The sequence below is a fragment of the Scyliorhinus torazame genome, chromosome 3, assembly GCF_047496885.1.
Source record: "Scyliorhinus torazame isolate Kashiwa2021f chromosome 3, sScyTor2.1, whole genome shotgun sequence".
Lineage (NCBI taxonomy): Eukaryota > Metazoa > Chordata > Chondrichthyes > Carcharhiniformes > Scyliorhinidae > Scyliorhinus > Scyliorhinus torazame.
Window position 1 is genome coordinate 132,434,470 of NC_092709.1, and position 26,529 is coordinate 132,460,998.

A 26,529-nucleotide genomic window follows, 5' to 3' on the forward strand; every position below is an offset into this window, starting at 1 on the left:
TACAGAACTGGCTTGGTCACAGGCAGAGGGTAGCAGTAAAAGGATGTTTTTCTGAATGGAAGGTTGTGACTAGTGGTGTTCACAGAGATTGTTGCTGGGCCTCTGTAGTATACATAAACGATTTGGAGGAATATGTAGCTGGTCTGGTTAGTAAGTTTGCAGATGACACCAAGGTTGGTGGAGTGGCAGAAGGTGTTGAAGATTGTCAGAGGATACAGCAGTACATAGGTTGGAGACTTGGGCAGAGAAATGGCAAATGGAGTTTAATCCAGACAAATGTGAAGTAATGCATTTTGGTAGGTCAAACATAGAGGGGAATAAAAAGTAAATGGCAAAACTCTTAGGAATATAGAAAGTCAGAGAGATCTGGTACAGGTCCATACATCTTTGAAAGTGGCAACACAACTGGACAAGGTAGTCAAGAAAGCATATAGAATGATTGCCTTCATTGGATGGGGCATAGAATATAAAAACTGTCAAGTCATGGTACAGTTGTACAGAACCTTGGTAAGGCCACACTTGGAATATTGTGCACAATTCTGGTCGCCACACTACCAGAAGGATGTGGATGCTTTGGAGAGGTGCAGAGGAGGTTTACCAGGATGTTGCCTGGTCTGGCGGGTGTTGGTTATGCGGAGAGGCTGAACAGACTCGGACTGTTTTCAGTAGAACGATGGAGGTTGAGGGGCGACCTGATAGAGGTCTACAAGATTGAGGGGCATAGATAGAGTGGATGGGCAGGCACCCTTTCCCAGGGTGGAGGAGTCAGTCACCAGGGGGCATAGGTTTAAGGCCCGTGGGGCAAAGTTTAGAGGAGTTGTGCGAGGCAGGATTATTTTACACAGAGGGTGGTGAGTGCCTGGAACGCGTTGCCAGGGGAGATTGTGGAAGCAGATACATTAACGGCGTTCAAAAGGCATCTTGATAAATACATAGATAGGATGGGTATCGAGGAATATGGCACTAGGAAGGCTGAGGGTTTTGGCCAAGGATGGTGGTATGACCGGTACAGGCTTTGAGGGCCAAAGGGCCTGTTCCTGTGCTGAATTGTTCTTTGATACTCCTTTGAAGTGCTGAGGGAGTGCTGCATTTCTGAAGGACTTACCTTTCAGCTAAGATGTGAAATCAAGACCCTATCTACCCCTTAAAATGTTGTAAAAGATCCAATGGTACTATTCGAAGATTATTGTGGGAGTTCTTGGTGTGCTGGCCAATATTTATCCGTCCGCCAACATCAATCTGCTCAATGTCTGCTATTTCTGGATCATTGTGTACAATTTAGCTGCCATATTTCCTATCTTACAACAGTAACTATACTTCAGGGTAATTTAATTGGCTGCAATGCACTTCAGGACAAGCTGTGGTAGTGAAAGGCCTTATATAATTCCAGGCTCGCTCTTTCTGTTCCCGCTCTTTGGCAGTCATCACATATTTCAAAATTGCTGTCATCAACCTCCCCTCCAAAAATGTTTTGCTGTCTGCCATAAAGACCTAAATGAGCCAAAACCTCTTCTATCTCTTAATGTCAGCAAAGGCATTCCTACAAACATGGTGCTTCTGGCTTCAAGTGCATATATGTTCACTGCTACCATCTTTGATTTAGCCCACAAATATACAGGTTTAGCATATTGCTGTTGAACTTAGTTTCCTGACCAGTATCCACCACTCACACTCACTTGATTTCACCCAGCATCATCTCCTGTGCCTGTACCTCTTCCTTTCGCTGGAAACTCAAGCATGCGCTTTTATTGTTACATGTTTCAATCGCTCTCGTGGTTTCTCCCCATTGGCTTCCATGTACCATTCATAAGTCATCCAGTCTACTGAGACCGATGTCCACATGTGCACTGAGGGCTGCATCCTCATTGTTTCTAACCAAGCTCCAATGGCATTCTTTGACCCAGGAAATCATTTAAGATTTTCATTTCTGCCTTCAAATCCCTTAACTACACTGCCCCATTTCTTATCGCAGTGATCTCCTCCAGCCTAAAGTAAAAAAATTAAAGGTGATAAGAAGTGGAGAAATTTTAGCTTAAATGTGAAAAATGGAATTAACTTGGGAGGTTAGCTGCAGGCTAGCAAGATTAGCTGCAAATTTGGAACAAGCTTGGCGCATGTGGATTGCACCCTAGAACAAGTAGCAAGAACCAATTTGATACATGATAATTGCAGTTATATTGGTGATTTAATTGTCACATGGTTCAAATGAATCAATCAAAAATGTAGGATATGCCAGACAACAGACATATCCAAATGTGTAGCTTGTTGAAGAGTTTTAATACCCAATAAATTGAGTAATTTGATTGTGTAGCAAAATTGCACATGAGAACACGTCATATAGTCTAGTGTGGTGGTATGTATTAGGGGTAGTACGGTACCTGTGATGCCGAGAGGCTATTGGTAGACAGACACGGGGTCCTGATTGGATCTGCTGCCTGCTGGCTCCACCCAGTAAGGCGGAGTATAAGAACCCGGGTTCTCCCAGCAGCCGCATTCTGTAACTGAGCTGCTGGGGAACACGTCTGCTTAATAAAGCCTTTGATTGACTTCATCTCTTCTCGTCTCGTGAGTAATTGATTGTGCTACAATTTATTAAGCAGACTGAAAAAAGACTATGGAGCTCCGGATCGCCCCAGTGTGTCTGCGAATCAGCCCCCATGCAGCAAACTAGGCGGCCGTATTTAAACACTGGCTAGCGTGCTTCGAGGGATACCTCCGAACGGCCCCCGGCAGGATCACAGAAGACCAGAAAATGCAGGTCCTGCATTCCAGGGTGAGCCCGGAGATCTACACGCTCATCGAAGACGCGGAGGATTTCCCGACGGCGCTCACCATGCTGAAAGGAGTCTACATTCGGCCCATAAACCAAGTCTACACACGCCACCAACTCGAGATGAGACGGCAAATCGCCGGAGAATCGCTGGACGTGTTCTACAGCACGCTGCTAATATTGGGAAGGAACTGCAACTACCCATCGGTGACCGCAAACGAACATACGCAGCTCCTAATCAGGGATGCTTTTATGGCAGGTATGACCTCATCCCAAATCCGCCAGCGACTGCTGGAGAGAGACTCACTGGGGCTCACGGAGGCACGGGCCCTTGCGGCCTCCCTCGATGTAGCCTCACAAAATGCCCACACTTACGGCCCCGACCGCGCGGCAGCCCCTTGGGCTCTGTGGACCCCCGCTGCAACCGACTCCCTGGCACCCCCATCCCATCGCAAGCCTGCGCGGCCAGAGCACCAGACCACCTGGGGGGGCCCCGCTGCTATTTTTGCGGGCAGTCGAAACACCCCCGGCAGCACTGCCCGGCCCGCTCGGCCATCTGTAAAAGTTGCGGCAAGAAGAGGCACTATTCGGCGGTGTGCCAGTCCCGGGGGGTCGCCGCAATCTCCGGGGGAGAACGGGGACAGCAGACTCAACCCCCCCCAACGATCCATGTGCGGCCAACGGGCACTGCCATTTTGGGTCCCGGACTCCACACAGGGAGGATGGGCGCCGCCATCTTGTGACCCTCCGGACACGTGCGATCCATGGGTGCGGCCATTTTGTCTGCCCCCGATCGCGTGCGATCCATGGACGCCGCCATCTTGGCTGATAGCCAAGGACCCCAGCATGGACGGCTCCACGGGGTCTGAAGAAAACGCCCCGATGCAGCAACCATGACTGGCTTTGGTGACCCTGAACCAGTCGCGGCCCCGGACGCTCCGAATGGCAACAACGACGGTGCTGGTTAACGGGTACGAAACGCCATGCCTGATCGACTCTGGGAGCACGGAAAGTTTTATCCATCCGGATACGGTAAGACGCTGTTTTCTTTCAATCCAACCGAGTAACCAAAAGATTTTCCTGGCAGCGGGATCCCATTCCGCAGAAATCAAAGGGTTCTGCATCGCGAACCTAACAGTGCAAGGGAGAGAGTTTAAGAATTATCGGCTTTATGTCCTCCCCCACCTCTGCGCTCCCACTCTCCTTGGGTTAGATTTCCAATGTAACCTCCAGAGCTTAACGTTCCAATTCGGCGGCCCTAAAACCCCACTCACTATCTGCAGCCTCGCGACCCTCCAGGTTGAACCGCCTTCCTTGTTTGCGAACCTCACCCCGGATTGCAAACCCGTCGCCACTAGGAGCTGACGGTACAGCGCCCAAGACCGAACCTTTATCCGGTCTGAAGTCCAATGGCTGCTGAAGGAAGGCATAATCCAGGCCAGCAATAGTCCCTGGAGAGCCCAGGTGGTAGTTGTAAAGACCGGGGAGAAGCAGCGGATGGTCGTAGACTGTAGTCAAATCATCAATAGGTACATGCAGCTAGATGCGTACCCTCTCCCCCGCATATCCGACAAGGTCAATCGGATTGTATAATACAAGGTCTTTTCCACCGTGGACCTTAAGTCCGCATACCATCAGCTCCCCATCCGCCCGAGCGAACGCAAGTACACGGCCTTCGAGGCAGACGGGCGGCTCTACCATTTTTTAAGGGTCCCATTTGGTGTCACTAACAGAGTTTCGGTCTTCCAATGGGAGATCGACCGAATGGTTGACCAGCACGGTTTGCGGGCCACGTTCCCATACCTCGACAATGTAACCATCTGCGGCCATGACCAGCAGGACCACGACGCCAACCTCTGCAAATTCCTCCAGACCGCGAACGCACTGAACCTCACCTATAACGAGGAAAAATGCGTGTTTAGCACCGACCGTCTAGCCATCCTTGGCTACGTGGTGCGTAATGGAGTGATGGGCCCCGACCCTGAACGCATGCGCCCCCTTATGGAGTTCCCCCTCCCCCACTGCTTCAAAGCCCTGAAACGCTGCCTGGGCTTCTTCTCTTATTACGCCCAGTGGGTCCCCCACTACGCGGACAAGGCCCGCCCGTTAATTCAGTCCACTACCTTCCCCCTGTCAACAGAGGCCCACCAGGCCTTCATTCGCATCAAAGCAAATATCGCAAAGGCCACGATGCACGCAATCGACGAGTCCCTCCCCTCCAAGTCGAGAGCGACGCATCCAACATAGCTCTGGCTGCCACTCTCAACCAAACGGGCTTTTTCTCCCGGACCCTCCACGCTTCAGAAATCCATCACTCCTCAGTGGAAAAGGAAGCCCAAGCCATAGTGGAAGCTGTGCGACATTGGAGGCATTACCTGGCCGGCAGGAGATCCACGCTCCTCACTGACCAACGGTTGGTAGTCTTTATGTTCGAGAATGCACAGTGGGGCAAAATCAAGAACGACAAGATCTTGAGGTGGAGGATCGAGCTCTCCACCTATAACTATGAGATCTTGTACCGTTCCGGAAAGCTGAACGAGCCATCCGATGCCCTATCCCGCGGCACATGTGCCAACGCACAAGTAGACCGCCACCAAGCCCTCCACGAGGACCTCTGCCACCCGGGGGGGTCACTCGGTTCTACCACTTTGTGAAGACCCACAACCTCCCCTACTCTGTTGAGGAGGTCCGAACAGCCACCAGGAACTGCCAAATCTGCGCAGGCTGCAAGCCGCACTTTTTCAGGCCAAATAGAGCGCACCTGATAAAGGCTTCCCGACCCTTTGAGCGTCTCTGTCTGGATTTCAAAGGCCCCTTCCCCTCCACCAACCGGAACACGTACTTCCTAAACGTGGTGGACGAATACTCACGTTTCCCTTTCGCCATCCCCTGTCCCGACATGACCGCGGCCACGGTCATTAAAGCCCTCTGCACCATCTTTACACTGTTCGGTTTCCCCGCATACATCCATAGCGATAGGGAGTCCTCCTTCATGAGTGACAAACTGCGTCAATTCCTGCTCAGCAAGGGCATTGCCTCGAGCAGGACAACCAGTTACAACCCCCGGGGAAACGGTCAGGTAGAGAGGGAGAACGGTACGGTCTGGATGACCGTCCTACTGGCCCTACGGTCCAGAAGTCTCCCAGTTTCCCGTTGGCAGGAAGTCCTCCCGGATGCCCTCCACTCCATCCGGTCGCTGCTGTGTACCACAGCTAATCAAACGCCTCACGAGCGCCTCCTTGTCTTCCCTAGGAAGTCCTCCGGAACATCACTTCTGACCTGGCTGGCAGCCCCAGGACCCATCTTGCTCCGAAAGCATGTGCGAGCGCACAAATCGGACCCGTTGGTCGAGAGGGTTCATCTTCTCCATGCAAACCCCCAATACGCCTACGTGGCATACCCCGACGGCCGACAGGACACGGTCTACCTGCGGGACCTGGCGCCCGCCGGAACCACCCCCCCCCCCCCCCCCAACACCCATCATCCCCTCCCGCCGGCGCACCCCACGGCCGCTCCCTTCCCGGGTGGATCGGTCCTCCTCCCGTGCCCACCCAGGAGTAGTGAAACAGGAACAAACAGCGCGACGCTCCCAGAAACGACAGTGCCCGAGCCAGCATCTGCACCACCACCGCGGCTGAGACGATCGACAAGGACGACCAGGGCACCCACTCGACTCGTGGAATCCGCATGACAAAGCAAAACCTGTAAATAATTCTATAGCCCAGTAAAGCGGCAGTGTAAGTAGTTCATCGTTGAGATCGATGCATAGCACTGTGTTAAGATAATTCCAGTACCAGCTTTGTAAACCCCTACCACCATGCGACCCACCACCCAGCCGGGTTCTTTTTTAACAAGGGGTGAATGTGGTGGTATGTATTAGGGGTAGTACGGCACCTGTGATGCCGAGAGGCTATTGGTAGACAGACACTGGGTCCTGATTGGATCTGCCGCCTGTTGGCTCCACCCAGTAAGGCGGAGTATAAGAACCTGGGTTCTCCCAGCAGCTGCATTCTGTAACTCAGCTGGTGGGGAACAGGTCTGCTTAATAAAGCCTTTGATTAACTTAATCTCTTCTCATCTCGTGAGTAATTGATTGTGCTACAGTTCGTAAATGTTAAACAGAGAATGCTGACAAAACTCAGCAAGTCTGGCAGCATCTGTAGGGAGAGAGAACAGAGTTAATGTTTCAAGTCCGTTTGGCTCTTCATCACAGAGGCAAAATCTGTTCGACATTATACTGTTTCTGGAAGAGATTGCAAAAGAAAAAAGAAGTGTAGCAATCTTAAGAACTAGAGGTAATGACGGGGGGGGGGGGGGGGAAGGGGGGGGTTGCATGGAGTCAAACATGTATGGGATATTTAAAAAAGGATCAAGTTGGATGAGAAAGGTTACAGTCTGAAGTTGTTGAACTCGAGTGTTGAGCCCTGAGGGCTGTGACATGCCCAACCAGAAGATACAATGCTGCCCCTCCAGATTGCACTGGGCTTCACTGGAACATTGCAACAAGCCAAGGACAGCTCGGTAGCATCGTGGTTCGCACAGCTTCACAGCTCCAAGGTCCCAGGTTCAATTCTCGCATGGGTCACTGTCAGTGCGGAGTCTGCAGGTTCCTCCCGTGTCTGCGTGGGTTTCCTCCAGGTGCTCCGGTTTCCTCCCACAGTCCAAAGACGTGCAGGTTACGTGGATTGGCTATGCTAAATTGCCTTTCGTGTCCAAAAAAGGTGAGTTGGAGTTATGGGGATGGGGGGGATCGGGTGGAGGTGGTGGGCTTTGGTAGGGTGCTCTTTCCACGGGCCAGTACAGACTCGATGGGCCAAATGGTCTCCTGCTGCACTGTAAATTCTATGATTCTATATGGGAATGAGGGCAAGGTGCTGAGTTTAAAATGGCAAGCATCAGGAAGGTTGGTGTTGTACTTGCAGACTGAGCAAGTACATGTTAAGATTATTTTTAGTGATGTGTTTTTGAATGAGTATCAATTAGTCACTAAGTAAAATTCCAAAATTTGGGCCAGTTTTGTCCACTAGAAACTGGACTAAAACTGCCCAATCTCCTTACAGCTTAGTCAGAAGGGAATGAAAAATGAAAATCGCTTATTGTCACAAGTAGTCTTCAAATGAAGTTACTGTGAAAAGTCCCTAATCGCCACATTCTGGCGCCTGTTCGGGGAGGCTGTTCAATTCCCGTAACAGCCTCCCCGAACAGGCGCCAGAATGTGGCGACTAGGGGCTTTTCACAGTAACTTCATTTGAAGACTACTTGTGACAATAAGCGATTTTCATTTTTCATTTTTCATTTATTCATATCATCTGAGCTGGATTTGCATTTTGTTGCCAAAAATGTAAATACTTTTTTAAAAACTAATTATTTTGATGCTTGAAATCAATTTTTACCTAAATTTTCATGATGTAAAATTTTTATTGTGATTACCTTAATGTTTTTATTCTTGCTTAGGATCAAATGGAAAAAGTGAAGAAAATGCAACAATTTCAAATACTGTTTCAGAGAGTGGATTTAAAGTGAATGAACAGCAACATACTATCCGTCAACTCAGTGGCCAAAGTAAAGGAGGAAGAAAGAATGACCCAAATTTAATCATGCAGCAGAAAAACAGAGAGGACTCCGATAGTGATTTTGAGTCTGACCCACCTACTCCTCAGAGCAGTGAAGAAGAGGAGCCAGAGGAGGAGGGGTTCCACAGTGAACAAGGCGAATTCATTGATGCAGAAGCAGAAAATTTTGGGCAAAGACCTCTGTTAATGGACTCTGATGAAGACGCTGAAGTAGATGAGGAAGAAAAGCACAGCTCTGATTCAGACTATGAACAGAATAAGGAGATTTCTACTATAACAGAACCAGGTTTAGAGCACAATGCTGATGCTGAAAGCATTGCAAGTGCAGAATCAGCAGCAGCACTCATCACCCCTCCAGATTCCCCTAGAGTCAAAGGGAATAAAACATTTCAGGATGAAGTAGATATATTTGGTGCTGTGCCATTTGTTGGGTTGCATCAGCATGCACAACTTGGCAAAAGAGTGGGAAATAAAGATAATTTTCAAAAGGCGCCCTTCAGATCAGTCACTCTTAAAGCACCTGAAGAGTTTGATGTATTCAGTAATGCACCGTTTACTAAGAAATTACCTCAGACAGTTCAGTATGGTGAGGGTACTCTCACGCAAACGCCACCTATTTCGCCTAATGATGTGGATATGTTTGGTTCCACTCCATTCCAGCCACTTCACACTGTACAGCACAGAAAGGAAAACGAAGAGGATGTGTTTGGACATGTCCCTTTTGAAGAGATTACAACCAGACAACAGCAGAAGCTGAAGCAGCGCAGTTTACAGAAACTTTCATCGAGACAACGACGCACCAAACAGGAGTCTTCTGGTGGAAATGGCAAGCGCCATCATGGCACACCGACAACCACAAGGAAATCTTCCAAACCTATCTACAGAACTCCAGAGCGGGTACGCAGGCACAAAAAAGTAGGAAGGCGCGATTCACAAAGTAGTAATGAACTCCTTAACATATCTGACTCTAAGGAGAATATTGGTGTAGCACTTCCTGACGGTAAGGAGAAATGCCAGTCATTGCCTGCAGATGAAAGCCTGCTTGATCCATTTGGTGCCAAGCCATTTCATCCACAAGAGCTTCTAAGAAGCACTCAGTATCAAGGTCTAAGTGATTATCGAGGAGACTACAATCCAGTTGCCAACAGATCCAGACCAGCTTCTGTACATGGGGCATTTCACACAGGAGATGGGCTAAAAACCGATGATTTTGGTGCAGTGCCCTTTACTGAACTAGTATTACATGGTGTTGCACAGCAACATGGTGACTTTGATCCATTTGGTGCAGCACCATTTCCTTCCAAACAGTAAAATAAGTAGTCTTCCAGTCAACAGACTCCATATCTACTTTGTTCAAAGCTCATTTTCCACCACAAGGCCTTATGAACTGGGCTTCTCCCCCATGCTGCGCAATACCTCTGAGCCATCGTAGTGGGGGAAATCCCAGCTGACACTCACTGTCCTTAAAAATATTTTTTCTCAATATCTGGAAATAGACTGCATTTGATTCATTTCGTTCTCAATTACACATTTTAGCAAGTCCTGGTTTTTTTTAAATTGGAAAATTTTAGTGAAAGTGAAAAATTATTCAATGAAAACAATGTGAGCTTACAGAACTTCAAATACCCATAACATTAGAAAGGAATTTGATGTCCTCAAACTGTGGAACTAAATTTGATTGTGTAAATTATGTATTTTGCTTTTTCTGAGGTGGCAGGTTTAAGAATGAATTCCTTTGTAGAATGTGCCCATAATCTTCTGACTATCATGGCATCAGACCATGTGTTTTGTATTGGTCAAGTGATCATAATCTGCAGCCACAGATAAAAAGCCAACACTTTCATGCTTAAAGCTGGAGTTGAAATGCCCCTGTATTATTTGTGATAGTGTGTTTTAATGCTTTTGTTCAGCCAGGCTGCTTTTGTGTGAATGGAAATCAAATATCCAGCACATAGTCTATTTTTATTGCTGCGATACAGTTAAAGTGCACTTTTCAGACTTGGACTTGAAAGTGAGCAAGTCTACTTTTTGTATTAATAGTTTAATTATAATTTGTTAAATCTGTCATTTTATATTGATCACAATCTGCTTAGTGGTTTTCTTTCCATTGTTAACACATAGGGAGCTCTGATATTTACTATTTTCTTTGCAAATTTCAGTTTTTATTTTAACAATGCAATTAGAGGGATTGATTTCCCACACTCCCTTTGTTTATTTTCATTGATATTTGCTTTTCAATGAAGCAATAAATTCTACTTGAAGTTATGGTTATAATGGATTGAATAATTCACTTGTATTAAGGAAAGCAAGGAAGCTTTGTTTAGTTTGACACTTTTTACATTCAGTTAATTTCACTTCCAGTTTCTGTTGCGATGGTGAAGTTTATGAAAGTCAAGTAATTCGATGGCCAAAATAACACATTAAATTTATAGTCCGCAAAATGAGCAGTAGCATTTACCACTTGTTCGATACCCTGCTGCCTTTCCTATTGTGTAAATGTCTCAATCCAAGTGACTTTTGTTTTTGCAACCCCCATGATGTTGAATTTTACTCCGTGTCTCCTTTAGGAATAAAGTAAATGTATTGATGAGTCTCTTAGGGGAGGAGAATTCCTGATCATCTGGAGAAGCTGACTAACAGTTACATGCAGAAACCCACAATAATTTGCCAAAGAACATAGTTACTAGTTACTGGTCATATTTATAATGGGTAACAATTTCTTAGCTCTTTGCAAAGTATAGCCATGCTGAAAAATAAAAATTGCTTTTTAAACTAATATACATGCTACTTCCCCTCCAGGTAGCATGCCCAAAAAGGACCATGGCAACATGAACACATCTTCCATAGTCATCATGTCATGAAATAGGACTTAGAGCCCATGGGGATGCTACCACTATGCCACAAGACCTCCATTCATGCTATTAGCTTCTGGAAATATATACAAAGCACAACCATTTGACGATATGAACGGTGTCTTCAACATTAGCAATGGAGATGAGCGGAGTATTCATTCTACACAAGTTACTGGAAAAAAATTCTCATTTATCTTGCACTTTAAGTTGTCATGCAAAAAGGATTATCATCTGAATAACACTCCCTTAGCAGTTTGGCATCAAGCAGTAGCCATAAAGCCCCTACGTAGAGGCATGCAAACCTCAGAGGTCACAACTCAGATTCTCATGGCGAGTTCATCACCTGTCAAACTGCTCTGCTGAGGATAATAGTTGTTTGGCATCATTTTCTGTTAGCGAATGGGCTACCCAGGGTGCACTTACGCCAGTTTTCCACCTCACTGGTCACCACACATTCACTTCCACCTATAATTGAATGAAAATGAAATGAAATGAAAATCGCTTATTATCACAAGTAGGTTTCAAATGAAGTTACTGTGAAAAGTCCCTAGTCGCCACATTCCGGCGCCTGTTCGGGGAGGCTGGTATGGGAATTGAACCATGCTGCTGGCCTGCCTTGGTCTGCTTTCAAAGCCAGCAATTTAGGCCTGTGCTAAACAACCCCTTATTATCCCATTGTAGAGTCATCACCTTCTTTCAGATTGTACACCCTTGCAGTTCCTTCCTTATCTTCCCCATTCCACCAAATGCAAGAGCTGTATTGGTGTGGCTTGATCTCTCTCATAGCTCTGGCGCATAAATAAAATCTTTAGTTTCTTCAAATGCAATTTCTTGCAAGCCCAGCCAACAATTAGGGCAGCACGGTAACAGTGGTTAGCACTGTTGCTTCACAGTGCCAGGGACCTGGGTTCAATTCCTGGCTTGGTTCACTGTCAGTGCAGAGTCTGTATGTTCTCCCCGTGTCTGCATGGGTTTCCTCCCATGGTCCTGAAATGTGCAGATTAGGTGGATTGGCCATGCTAAATTGCCCTTAGTGTCCAAAAAGGTTACATGGGGTTACTGGGTTATGGGAATAGGGTGGAGGTGTGGGCTTAAATAGGGTGCTCTTTCCAAATGGCCTCCTTCCGCACTGTAAATTCTATGATTCTATGAATTAACAGGATTGAAATTTAACTGAGTGCACAAAATGGACAGTGGTGGATCAAATGTCTGTTATACATAAAGGATTACATACATTGGTTATACAGCAGGTTCCACACACCACTGTTGGAACGAAGAAACTTCTTCTGAATTCCCCATTGAATTTATTGGTAAATATCTTGGCTTGATGCTCTCCTCCACAAGGAATGCAGCCTATCAAAACTTTTCATAATTTCAAAGATATTCATTACATCACACCTTGGTTTTTTTTCAAGAGAGAAGCAATGTAGCCGTCAAAATCATTCCCTGATATGTATGCACGTGCATTTCTGGTGTCATCTTTGTAAATCTTCTCTGCACCTTCTCCAGTGCTTCAATGTCCTTTTTATAACCGGGCAATCAGAACTACACCCAGAACTCTCTTCTGTGGTCTAAGGGTTTGATTCAGGCTTAGCGTAACATCCCTACTTTTCAATTCTATCCCAAGAAATAAAGTGTAGAGCTTGTTTTTTTAAATTTATGACCTTGCTTATCTGTGATCCAACTTTGAGATTGGTGCATTGTACTACAAGATCCCTTTGTTCCTGAATCCCACCTAGACATGCCCCTTCATGTACCCGATGAAACCTACCAATATATTCTACCTCTCATTTACCCGTGTTGATCTTTGTCACTTATCTGCATGTTTCATGTAATTTATAGTCTTTCTCAGTATTGACCATCTCCCCCAACCACCGTATTTGTTTTAATCTGCAAATTTAGAAGTGTTTTGGATTCTAGAATCTAAATTGTTAATATAAATTGTGCACATCAGTGGTCCCCCTCTTAAGAATGTTACGGAACATCACTTCCCACCTTCTGCCACTCTGAATAACCACCAATGTTATAACTGACTGATGTATAATTCCCTGGACATGTCCTGTCCATTTTTCTACATACGGGAATTAGGTAACTATCTGCTAGTCATCTGACGCTACACATATTTTTCTAACATTAAATATTAGTAATTCCTCTGCTGTCTCTTCCCGAGCTGCTTCTAAAATACCTAAATGCAATCCACCCAGACCAGGGGCTTTATCCTGTTTTAGTTTGTTCAATACATCTCGTTTTTCTTTTAAACGCACTTACTTTACTCATTTCGTCGTTCAACATCCTGTCTTAACTGTCCTAGCTCGCTGGTAAATATGGGAAGCTAAATTAAATATTTTTATCATCTCACTCGTTACCTGTGGTATTCCTTAATAATTCTATTCCCATCACCGCCTTTTTTTGTTGTTGATGTGCCTGTAAAATATCTGGTTGCCTTAGTGTTGATTTTTGATTTCTTTCCTGATTTCTCCATATCACATACCTCTTTGCTGGCCCTCATTTGTTCCCTTATGGAGTTTCCTGTCCTGCCATCCAAAGAATCAGCAGGCTATACATAACTTGCCAACCCTATCTGTCTCGCAGCCGTACACTTTCCAAGTGTTAATTGTCTGCAGGCAGGATTTCCACCCCTCACTCAGAAGAGTGTCCTGCCTTGGAGAGCTGCTAGCCAATCTGATTGGCTGGCAACTCTTAGGCTCCAGTGACTGCATGCTGCAGGGACTAAAGACCCAGGATTCCAGGAAGAGAGAAAATTTTGGGTGTCTCGGAGTGGGACTGTGACTGCTTGAACTTGGGTGGGCAGGAAGGGGCAAAGTTAAAAGGGGGCTTCTGATGGAGGTGTGTACCAGCCTCCAACCCAAGGCCTGAACGTGATGATTTTTGGGCTTCGCCCATCCCCAGGAATTCCTCCTGACAGCCTAAACATTGCGGCTGGATGTGAAACAGCCCTTAAATTGTAAATAATTGGCCACGAAGCCTCAATTGGGGCAAGAATCAGAGGGAATACAGCTGGAAGCCCATTTGTGATATTTCATGGTCACCCCATCTACAAACCTGCTGGCGGGGAACTTAAAATTCAAGGGGCAATTTAGCATAGCCAAGCCACCTAACCTGCACATCTTTGGACTGTAGGAGGAAACCCACAGTTACTGGGACAACATACAAACTTCAGTCACCCAAGGTCGAAACCAAACGCAGGTCCCTGGCACTGAGCCAACAGTGCTAGCCACTGTGCTGCCCAGTTTTCTTACATCTTTGTATTCTGCAAATGGCCTTGGTTAGATTTGTCAAAAAAAAACTTACTTCATTGCTACCTCCCAAGATAATTTATCACACCCATTATGTAATTAATTAGATGGGTAATGAAATAATTGAATCAATTGGAAAACATGTTTTATTGATAACACCAGCCACTAAGTCACAGGAAAAATAATGAACAAAGTTCCATACAGTTTGTCATATTGAACTCAACAACATCATCACTCCCTGCACTCTTCCTCTCATCACACCCTCAAAAAAATAAATTTACAATTTCAGGATTTATATAATCTTTTCCAGTCTGATAAATTGTGTGCATTTAAGCATTATATCACATGACTTGCTTGTCCTTTAAGGGCAAGTAGTAAAAACAATTAAAAACAAGTCATTATTACAACAAGTACCATTTTCAAACAGTAAGAGTTCTACTGGTAGATCTCTCTCTGCACAAAACACAAAAACTTGCACATTGCACTTAGCCCTCCACTAGTTTTAAGTTTTATATCAAAAGGATAAACCTAGAACATAATACCCTGGGTGATGCTCTGGGAAAGGAACGCAGATTTATAAAAATTTACCCAGTAATAATCAATGTTGTTCATAGAGTAATTGTTCTATCGTTTGAAGAGTTATTATTTGAAATACCAACGATATGCTTTTTTAATAAGGAAAATAGAAGTATTTTTCCCTTTGAGACTTACTAGAATCATAAGATTCATCTGTTCTAATACCCTGCTAGCTAGTTCAGCAGGGACCTTCAAGGTAGTAAGACAATCTAGCTGCCTACTTGCTCTTTAGCTATATGAGGTAGAAGTAATTGACTTTCTCCCATCAGACAATAAATATCACAACAGTCGGCCTGACCAGTCTGTCACTAAGGTGATAACTTTAAGGTACTCTGGGGGAAATGGTCTGATCACTTACTACTCTTAACATCATGGCAATGACATTCACAACCAGTAATCTGTACAACTTGATCAAAGTTGATACTTTGTCAGGAAAAATGCATTTAATATACTCTTTATTATTATTGCCACAAGTAAGCTTCCATTAACACTGCAATAAAGTTATTGTGAAAATCCCCTAGTTGCCACATTCCGGCACCTGTTTGGGTACACAGAGGGAGGATTCAGAAAGTCCAATTCACCGAACAAGCACGTCTTTCGGACTTGTGGGAGGAAACCGAAGCACGTATTAGTAAATGTAGGCAGATTATCAACCATTTAGGGTATGGCTGTTCTTATTCATAAAGTTTAAATGCTATATGTTCAAATTCTGTCTACACTATCCCTTCTTAGATAAGGAAATTAAGCAGTTAATTCCCTGATTTTATTTTTATGGATGCACTATTGGGCATGTTAATTACATGTTACAGTTTAATTTCAGCACACACTCTACTCCTCCTTGTCTCCTAGTTCATAAGGGAATAAGACTTAGTGTGATAAGCAAACTTCAGTGTAAACAGACCTGAAAGAAGAACACATTTTATTCTACTTTTGATCTATGGAAAATGGCTTCAAATGTAGAAAGTAGTGATTGGTGGAGGCAAGTCCGAGGAGGGAATCACGCTACTTGGGCTTTCACTCCGTGAAATAAAGGTGTAATGCAGCACAAAGCCAAGGTTAAAACAACATCCACTTACGAATGTTAGGATTTAGGCAGCTGAATGAAAGTCTGCATATGCATACTTGCTTCATTTTCACTACAAGCAATCTGAAATCCAGCCTATTTCACTCTGCAGTTTCAGATTCAGACAAGTATATGACATGTCAATTAAGTCTCAGTATCTTAGCAAAAGGATAGGGAAAACATTATTTGAAAGATGACCATTACACCTTAAAGTGTAAGCTCTTTAAATAAGTAATATGACATCTTACAAAAAGCTACTGGAAAATGTCTGTAGTGTATAATTTATACAGGTCTGGAACTAACTTTTTTTTTCAACGTTAAAAAATGTCTACGTATATATATATATATTATATATATATATATTAACAATAAACATGATGCATTCAGCGGTAGAATTTTAATATTCTGTCCTTCCCCTGCCCATAACTAGGCTCAGTACAGCACTGCAGATTCTTTAACAGGCACTTTTAGGAAATTGTTCACTGAACTACAAGACACTCCTGTTGCAGTTATGTATTCATTAGTTGAGAACAGGGTTGGTTGTGTCTATACTGTGTGATGTAGACTCCAGTTTGGTGCCACCAATAAAACATCAGTACAACGAGGACATGCCAGCACTGATGACTGGAACCGAGATAGTTGAGCTGCCCTGTAAAGGATACAGAAATGTTAACTTGCGATCTACTGTCATCCAAAGAATATTACAACGGGCAACATTTTATAACCAGCACCACTGGGATGTCGAATTGTTTTATTATAAAAAATGAAATTTATAAACATACAAATGGTTTTATTTTTAAATCTTGTTGCAAAGAAAGGTCTTAAGAAATTAACTGTCCACTGGGCAAAACAGTTTGAAGCTTTGAACTAGTTTTTCAATCTACTTCCCATATTCAAAGCCAAAATATCCTCTCAATTTAAAGTGGATCAATTACTCCTGGTTGCGCAATCTTTCTGTTTTTAGGATCCAGTAGTTTAGTCTTGATTCAGCTTCCAGCACATCACTCATATTTCACATATTATTCATTTGGAAGGCAGAAACCTTTGTTTTGAATATTACACTAAGTGTTAAAGATTTGCTATTGGAAATCAAGTTGTGACAATTTGCTTGTCCTGAGACTGATTATGTGACTAGCTTTCATACTATTCGTGATTGTCTGAAAAATCAACTTTCACCTGTGCGTGATGAATTCTCACCTGGAAAATATCTTTCTGGAATTTTTGTGATGTAGAGAAAGAAAGCCACTGCACCCATTAAATACATCACAAATACACGTGGAACAAATGCCTGGGAAGATAAAATAATTGAATTATGAGAAGCTCCACAATGAATAGGATTAAACTCTGAACTGTAAATCAATAGGAATAAATCCAAACACTTTCTGCTATGAACTACTATTCATTCATATAAAATGGAAAGTAGGGGCAGGAGTACACCATTTGGCCCTCTGAGCTTGCTGCACCATTCAATATGATGATGGCTGATACTCTATCAACGGTATCCTCCCACGTTCTCCCTAAAGTGTCTAGACATCCTTCTTAAATATGTTTGGTGACTTGGCCTCCACAGCCTTCTGTAGTAGATAATTCCACAGGTTCACATCCTCGGAGTGAAAAGGTTTCATAGATCATAGAATTTACAGTGCAGAAGGAGGCCATTCGGCCCATTGAGTCTGCACCAGCTCTTGGAAAGAGCACCCCACCCAAGGTTTCACCCCATGCTTGGTCCTATCCTGAGACTGTGACACCCTTGTTCTAAACCTCAGCCAGAGGAAACAACACCCCTGTGTCCAGTCATGTCAAAATTTTATGTTTCAATTAGATCCCCTCTCATTCTCCAAAATTTCAGGAAATACTGCCCAGTCGACCCATCTCATACAACAATCCTACCACCCCAGAAACTAATCTGGTGAACCTTTGGTGCACTCCCTCTAAGGCAAGTATATCCTTTCTTAGATAAGGAGTGCAAAACTGCACACAATACTCCAGGCGTGGTCTCACCAAGACACTGTGGTTGCAGTAAGATATCAGTGTTCCTGTACTCAAAATATTAGCAATAAAGGACAACATACCATTTGCCTTCCTGACGGCTTGCTGTACCTTCATGTCTGCTTTCAGTGACTGGTGTACTAGAACACGCAGGTCCCTTTGTACTTCGACATTTCTCAATCTATCACCGTTTAAATCATACTCTGCCATTCTGTTTCTCCATCCGAAGTGGATAACTTCACATGTAACCACGTTATACAGCATCTCCCATGTACTTGCCCACTCACTCAAATTGTCTAAATCATAGAGTGGCACAGTGATTCACATTGCTACCTCACGGCATTGAGGACCCAGGTTCGATCCTGGCCTTGGGTCACTGTCCTTGTGGAGTTTGCACATTCACCCGTGCCTGCGTGGGTCTCACCCGCACAACCCTAAGATGTGCAGGGTAGGTGGATTGGTCACGCTAAATTGCCCCTTAATTGGAGAAAGTTTTAAAAATTTGTCTAAATCACCTTGAAGCCTCTTAATATCCTCTTCACCACTCATATTTACAAGTTTTGTGTTGTGTCAGCAAACTTGGACATATTAAATTTGGTTTCCTCATCCAAATCATTGATTTGTATTGTGAATAGCTGAAGCCGAAGCAGTGGTCCACGCAGGATCCCACTCGTCACTGCCTGCTACTTAAAAAACCTATTCCTACTCTGTTTCCTGTCTGCTAACCAATTCTCAATCCAATTATTTATGTGCTGCTCAATTTAGCCTTTGATGACCAACTTGGATTACTTTTAGTAAAATACACGTAATTTCTGTACTGAAACCCTCCATAGCAACAACTTGCATTTATATAGTGTTTATCAAAATCTGCTAAAGCATTTTACACAGCAGTGATGTGACAAAAGGGCGTTATTAGAAATGTTGAAGAAAAAACTTTAGAGTGCAAGAGTCCTTATTTCCCCTTTATTTTTGCTGTTATCATTTTGATACATGTATCTTTAAGTCAAACAGCAGAGAGAATGAGGAATACAAAATGTTGCAGCATAGTATATGGTGCTGTTTTTTCAAATAGGAGAACTCCCACTTTTTGGTGTCTGACAGATGGGGTGGGACTTGATTCGATTGGCTGACTGGTCGCTAATGAATTGGCTAAAAGGCCATATTCTGCCTGGTAACAGGTGATGATTTGGTCTTACTTGATTTGAATGATTTTCAGACACCCAAGGAGCTCAGTTTGAATCCTGGACCTTCAGGGGAAAGACCTGCTCTCTTTCTCCTTCTAGAAAGACTGCGAGTTGCTGCATTTCAGAAACTGCATAGACCTGAATGAATCTACAGTGGAAACCATTACAGGCTGCAAACAGACCTAGATATGAAAGCTTACTTTGAAAAAAGGTCTGCTTAAAGACAACCAACTGAAACAAAGATTATTTTTCCCTGTTACTTATTATTTTCACCCCTCTGGTGTTTGTCTTGTGTGTGTAAAAAGTAGGAGAAGTTAAAGTGGGGGATTAGGAATTAGATAGTTAACTATTTGTATTTGCTGCACATTTTATAGTTCTTGGTATAAATAAAAAGCAATTGTGTTTACATTTACAAACCAGGTGACTGTAATGTTTAGGCAGCCAAGGGTCAAAGACTTGGATATTTTTCTAAGAATTATGGGTAATTCAATTGTGTTACGACTCCAGGTCAAGGGGGGGTTGGAATTTACCATGCCCTAGATCAGGGTGTCGTAACATAATTTGGGGGCTCAGCCAGGATCTTTGGAAAGGGAGATGGTGAAGTATAAATTAAAAAGATACCAGGTTTGTAGCAATATAATAGGATGGCTCTGGAAGCTTCTAAGATTTTTCTTCAGATAGGCGACTTGTCTTTGGTTTATTTAAAACAATTTTGAAAAGACAAGCTAGTCAAATGTGTTTTGAAAATATTTTAATTAAATTTTCAACATTTTACACAAACTTAAGGCAACCCCCCAGGTAGCCAGTTAAAATGGCTAACTCCCGATTAGAATGGCCAAACCCCGATTTAAAATGGCAAACGGAAGAGGCTGATGGGAAAATCAGCCAACAGGACTCAAACAGGCAGCTGCAGGTAAAACTGTGTATTCGCCTCTGGGGAGGCCAGACAGAATCGATACCTGCAGCCATCAACATAATAACACACCAGCCATCTGAATATAAATTAGCAATCTCCGGGAACAGTGTGCAACAAATTAGACACACAAAGCCAACCCAGACTTTTCGGCGCCAGCAGGAGCCTACACAAAGAGAGGTGAACGACCACCCCAAAACCGCCCACTGATCAAGGATTATTGATCATTACTCTGACTTGAACCACGTGGCGGTATCAGAAAGATACCTAGCGACTCGAGCAAAGGTGATAGAACAAGAGCAATTAAACTAAGGCTAAAATGAGCAACACCCCCCAAAAAAAAATCAACCCTCCCCTCCCACCAACCAACACCTACAAACCAGAAACTGAACTCTCCCCAGCAGCTGACTGAGGCTGGTTCCTTAAAGTGAGAAATGAATGGGCGTCATCGCTTATGAAACCCTTCCACATTCCCTCTCAAGGTGAACTTAACTTTCTCCAAACACAGAAACTCCATCAAGTCCGCCAAATGCACTGTGGCATGGGGGGGGGGGGGGGGGGTGGAGCTAACCTCCATCCCAAAATGATCCGCCTTCTAGCCACCAGTGAGGCGAAGACTAAAACATCTGCCCCAGCCCCTGACTGCAGCTCCGGCAGGTTCAACGCCCCAAATATGGTCCCCAGAGAACTGGGCTTTAAGCCCATTTGCAAGATCACCGAGATTACTGAAGAAGGAGTCCCAGAAATTCCTCAACTTCAGATACAACCAAAACATGTACGTAGTTGGCCGGTCCACTCCCTCACCGCTCGCAGACCTCCACGCCCTCCCACAATCGACTCATCCTTGACCTCGTCAGGTGCACCCTGTGCACTACCTTCGAATGTATTAGTCCCAGCCTCGCACAAGAGGTCGACGCATTCACCCTCCACAACACCTCGCACCACAATCTGTGCTCCAGCACCCCCAACGTCGCCTCCCACCTGGCCTTCACTCCCTCCTCCTCCCATAAATAGCCTGGAAGACTTCCCCCTTCAAATCCATAACCGACAGTACTCCTTCCAGCAAAGAGGGGGGGAGGCATCACTAGAAACTTCAGGAATGTCTTCCTGACAAAATCCCACACCTTCATATACCCAAAAGCCTCGGTCTGCAGGATCGCAAACTTCTCCCTCAACTTTTCCAAACTTGCAAATCATCCTCCCAGGAATAGATCCTTTACTGTAACCACCCACTTCTACTCCCAGCCCTGACACCTCGCATGAAATGAAAATCGCTTGTCACAAGTAGGCTTCAAATGAAGTGACTGTGAACAGCCCCTAGTCGCCACATTCCGGCGCCTGTTCGGGGAGGCGGTTACGGGAATCGAACCATGCTGTTGGCCTGCCTTGGTCTGCTTTCAAAGCCAGCGATTTAGCCCCTCAATTCAGCTGGTTCAAACAAGTGACTCTTGGACCGGCATCAATTTTGACATTGCCTCTAATTTAAAATGCTGCTGAAATGGCCTCCATAACTTAGCATTGCCACCACCACCGGGCTACTCGAGTACTTCCTTGGGGTGAACGGGAGCGGCACCAATCCCCACAGCCCCAACCACCTACACATCCTCACCTACATTGCTTCTGGCTCCCTACCCCAACCCTTCTCGGCATTCGCTGCCCAGTAGTAAGATTTGGAAGGCCAAGCCCCCTAACTATCCCCCTTGCTGAAGCACTGTTACACAAATTCTGCCGACTTTCCCAGCCCAAATAAATGACGAGATCAGTGCTCCACCCCCACAAAAAATTCCTTTGACAGGCAGGCCGGGAGACACTGGAACAAAAAATAGAATTGCGGCACGATATTCATTTTCACAGATTGCACTCGGCCCGCAAGCAACAGAGGGAGGCAATCCCACCAATGCAAGTCCACCTTGACCCTCCCCACCAGGCTCGGTTTAGTTTACGCAGCCAGGCCCAATCCCGAGCCACCTGCAACCCCAGATACCCGAAATGGGTGGCCGCCATCTGAAATGGCAAACCCCACTCCGCCGCCCCCCCCCCCCCCCCCCCCCCCGCCCTCCCCAAGTTAGTCCCATTTCCCAGTGAGGAAACCGAAAAGCACTCACTTTTCTCCAAATTTAGTTTGTAACCTGAAAAAGCTCCAAACCATTTTAGCAGCCCCATTATATCCCCCACTGTTGGAACTGGGTCAGATATGTACAAAAGGTCATCAGCGGACAAGGAGCGCCCCCCCGCCCTACCCCCTCACAATACCCCCCCACTAATCCGAGCCCCTCAGCACAATGCCCAAGGGCTCTTTCGTCAATGCAAACAAGCGGAGGGACATGGGACACCCCTGCCTCGTTCCCCTCTGTAGCCGGAAGTACCTCAAGCTTACCTCGTTCATACGAATGCTCGCCTTCGGATCTGCGTATACCAATTTGTCCCATGTCACAAACTTAGGCCCTATCTCAAATCGCTCCAGCACCGTAAATAAATAGCTCCCCTCAACCTTGTCAAATGCATTTTCCATGTCCGACGCCACTATGCTTCTTCCCTTCTGCCGGGTACAGAACCACATTTAACAGGTGCCGCACATTCGATGCTCACCGCCTCCCATTTACAAGCTCTATCTGGTCCTCACCAACCACCTGTGGGTGGCACTCCTCCAGCCGAAGCGCCAATACCTTTGCAAGTATGTTGGCATCCACATTTAACAGGGATATCGGCCGATATAACCCACACTTCACTGAGTCCTTATCTTTCTTTAACAAAAGTGAAATAGACGCCTGTCCCATCATCTCTGGCAGAACCCTCTTCGCCACCACATCCTCACATATCTCCACCGGCAACAACGTCTTGGCTACAAACTTATTCCACCGAGAACCCATCCGGCTCTGGCGCCTTCTCTGTCTGCACCTCCTCAATCCCTACTGGCTGCTTGAACCCGACCCTGCTCTTTCCCCAGTGTGGGACACTCCAATCACTCTAAAAACTGTTGCATATCCGATTCATCCCCCGGGGGTTCCGACCTATACAATTTCTTATAGAAGTCCTCAAATACCCTATTCACCTGATCCCGTGACAACACCAAACCCCCCCACTCCATCCCGAACCTGAACAATCTTCCGAAGGCCGCCTGCCGTCTGAGCTGGTCTGCCAACAAATGACTGGCCTGCTGTCCATTCTCATTCACTTCCCCCTTTGCCTGCCTCATCAGGCGTATCACTTTCCCCCTGTGGACAAAAGATCAAAATTTGTCTGCAGCTCCTTCCTGCTAACAAAGAACTCTGGTGCGAGATGCTGTGTGTACTTCCTGTCCACTTCTGAAATGTCATCCTCCAACTGCTGCCGTTCCTCCCGAGCCTGCCCATCAACTGCTGCCTTATACAAGATAATCTCACTATGCACCACCACTTTAAACGCCTCCTGTACCACCGAAGGCGCGACCTCCCGTTGTTAATTTAATATAACATAATTGTCTATGACCTCTGCCATCCTCCAGAAACCCAAATCCGCCCGTGACCCTACTTCCATCCGCCACGCCGGCCTCTGTGCCGGCTCCCTTTCCAAGACCACATCCACCAAGTGCAGTGTATGATCTGAAATAACAGTTGCCAAGTATTCATTTTCCCCACCCCTAGCAGCAACCACTTCCCCATGACAAAGAAATCGATCCTCAATTACGCATTGAAGATAAAAAAAGAATACTCCCTAATGGGCCGAATGGCCTCCTTCTGTATGTTCTATAAAAAAAATAATAATCCCGGGTGCTGAAACCACCACGGGTCTGCTCCCCCCCCCCACCCCCCCCCCACCAATATTGCTACCCCCTGGGCCCTGCTATTAAAGGTCGAGTGGAACATCTGACTCGCTCAACCCTTCCGAAGCCATACGTGATCCTTCACCTTAAGATGGGTCTCCTGCAGCAGCACATCGGCTCAAGCTCCAAAATGCAAAAAGACCCTTGCCCTCTTCACCAGACCATCCAATCCCCATACATTCCATGTCACCATTCAGAACCCCCCCCCACTCCTCGAATGCCAAAACTCCTCCGCCTTCCCCCCCCCCCCACCCCCGTACCCAAAGACCTTCCCACACAGTGATACACAAATCAAGCATTGAGCAAAAACAACCAAACATGTTAAAAGCACTCAAAAGAAAAACAGATGGAAAACACAACACAATATCCCAATGTCCCCAAATTAATCCAACCCAACCCATAACTTCAGACAACTTAATTGATCTCAGTTCAGTCCCAGTCCTTCAGCCTTCATGAACGTCTGATGCGATATCAAAGAAATGGTCCTTGCAGTTGTACGTGACACTCAGCCAGATCCTCCACCCTTGCCTTCAGTCCTTTATTGTTATCCTCCACCCTCGACAGTTCCCAGTGAGGCATTCCAGTCGCAATGCCACGATAGTGCTTCCTTCACCCCCTTCAGCACCTCACCACACTCCCACACCGACCCGGTCATCTTTCCAAGAGCCTCCTTTATTGGTGCAAGAGCATCCTCCATTGACTGTTTAAGAGTCCCCATCATCTCCTTCCCATGCCGCTCTAAGTGCTTGGCAAATTGCTGCTAGAATTCTGCCGCCATTGTCCATGCCAATGTAATCGACCTTGGGCGCAGCCCCACCCGACAATCTTGCACCTGCCATCTTTCCTCTCTCAGAACTTCAAACCCAGCTCAAGACCACTGGCTTCAGTAATGCTTGTTTCCTTACTTCCCATTATTTTTCATTTTAGATTTTGGCACCCTCTGCTGCCCACAATGTTATTGGGAACAACCTTTCATCTAAGTCCCCTCAAAAAAAACCAGTGAAAAGGGCTAAAACTGAGAACTCTAGCGTGAGCCTTCCAACATGCGACCTCCACCTCCAAATCGACACCGGAAATCTCGACTAGCTCGCCGAGTTGGCAGATGAATTAAAAATAGAAGTACCAGCTAAAGCTAGGAGGGTACAGATAACTAAAGCAATTGCTCAACATTTAAATTTGAAAGAGATGCCAGAAACACAGCCTGGGTCATGGCAATAATCAGTAGAATTAACGAATGCTTCAAAAAAGAAAAACAGATGGAGATGGAAATGAGGAGGGTAGAATTAGAGAGAGAGGAAAAAGCAAAAGAGGAGGGGAGCTGCCAGGAACTAGAAGAGAGCTTAATCTTAGAACGGAACCCAGTGGCGATGTTTAAATTTATACAGATCCTACTAAAATTCAAAGAGGAGGAGGTAGAAACCTTTTTCAGGCATTTAAGAAAACAGCAACTCAAAAAGTAGACATTACCCATTCAAAGTAAATTGACGGGGCAGGCACAGCAGGTTTATGCTTCCCTGTCAGACGGCGTGTCTATAAATTATGAAGAAGTAAAAAAAGCTATTGTGGGTGCATATGAATTGGTTCCTGAAGCATTTGACAAAAGTTTCGGAATCTTAAGGAGACAGCCAAAAAAGAATGCTGAATTCAACAAGGTTAAGCAGAGCAATTTTGATAGATGGTAACGAGCATTGGGAGGTGAAACTACCTACAAGGTTCTGAGAGAGGTCATTCTCTTAGAAGAATTAAAGAATTCCCTACCTTATAATCATAGAATCCCTACAGTGCAGAAGGAGGCCATTCTGCTCATCGAGTCTGCACAGACCTTCCAAAAGAGCGCCCTATCTCGGCCCTGTATCCCCACCTAACCTTTTGGACACTAAGGGGCAATGTCGCACGGCCAATCCACCTAACCTGCACATCTTTGGACTGTGGGAGGAAACCCACGCAGACACGGGGCGAATGTGCAAACCCCACACAGTCACCCGAGGTCGGAATTGAACCCGGAGCCCTGACACTGTGAGGCAGCAGTGTTAAGCACTGAGCCACCTTCTGTGATAAGAACCCATGTTGAAGACCAAAGGGTGATGACTGCCAGGCAGGCAGCAATTATGGCTGACGATGATGCACTAATCCATAAATTATCCCCGTACAGACAGTTGGCGGCCATGATGGGTGGTCCCTGGACAAAGGGAAACCCCGGAGTGCAGGCGCCCAGCCTCATGGCGAGAATGGTGACCACTTCTATTTTGGATGGTCCCCTAACAAAGGGAAATCCCGGAGTGCAGGGGCACATCCACCAGGTAAGTATGCTGGATCCCGCAGGAAGTGGGGGACAGAACCCCCTCACCAGGATTATCACATGGAACGTAAGAAGATTTAACAGCTCAGTGAAAAGATCCAGAGTCTTTGCCCACCTAAAAAGTATGAATGCCAACATAGTCTTCCTCCAGGAGACGCACCTGAGGGAGAAGAACCGACTGCGGGTAAGGAAGGGCTGGGTGGGACAGACCTATTATTCCTGCTACGGGACGAGGGGAAGGGGGTAACTAT

General features: G+C 45.5%; 2 protein-coding genes across 11 annotated transcripts in view; one reads left to right on the top strand and one right to left on the bottom strand.

Moving 5' to 3' along the window:
• The window catches only part of bmp2k (BMP2 inducible kinase), a 192,648-nt gene extending 182,040 nt beyond the window's left edge, over positions 1 to 10,608 (top strand). For all 6 annotated transcript variants that reach the window (XM_072496221.1, XM_072496223.1, XM_072496225.1 and 3 more), the window contains one exon: positions 8,225 to 10,608. In XM_072496221.1, coding sequence (XP_072352322.1) covers positions 8,225 to 9,654 — 1,430 coding nt within the window. In that variant the 3' untranslated portion in view covers positions 9,655 to 10,608. The remainder of the gene's footprint in view (positions 1 to 8,224) is intronic.
• paqr3a (progestin and adipoQ receptor family member IIIa) overlaps positions 1 to 26,529 on the bottom strand; it is a 47,731-nt gene that overhangs the window by 4,248 nt on the left and 16,954 nt on the right. For 4 of the 5 annotated variants that reach the window (XM_072496231.1, XM_072496229.1, XM_072496228.1 and 1 more), the window contains 2 exons: positions 17,289 to 17,379; positions 14,581 to 16,740 (listed from right to left, as the gene is read on the bottom strand). In XM_072496231.1, coding sequence (XP_072352332.1) covers positions 16,601 to 16,740; positions 17,289 to 17,379 — 231 coding nt within the window. In that variant the 3' untranslated portion in view covers positions 14,581 to 16,600. Of the gene's footprint in view, positions 1 to 11,538; positions 11,661 to 14,580; positions 16,741 to 17,288; positions 17,380 to 26,529 lie in introns of those variants that run through there. The other variant, XM_072496230.1, reaches the window with a different exon arrangement.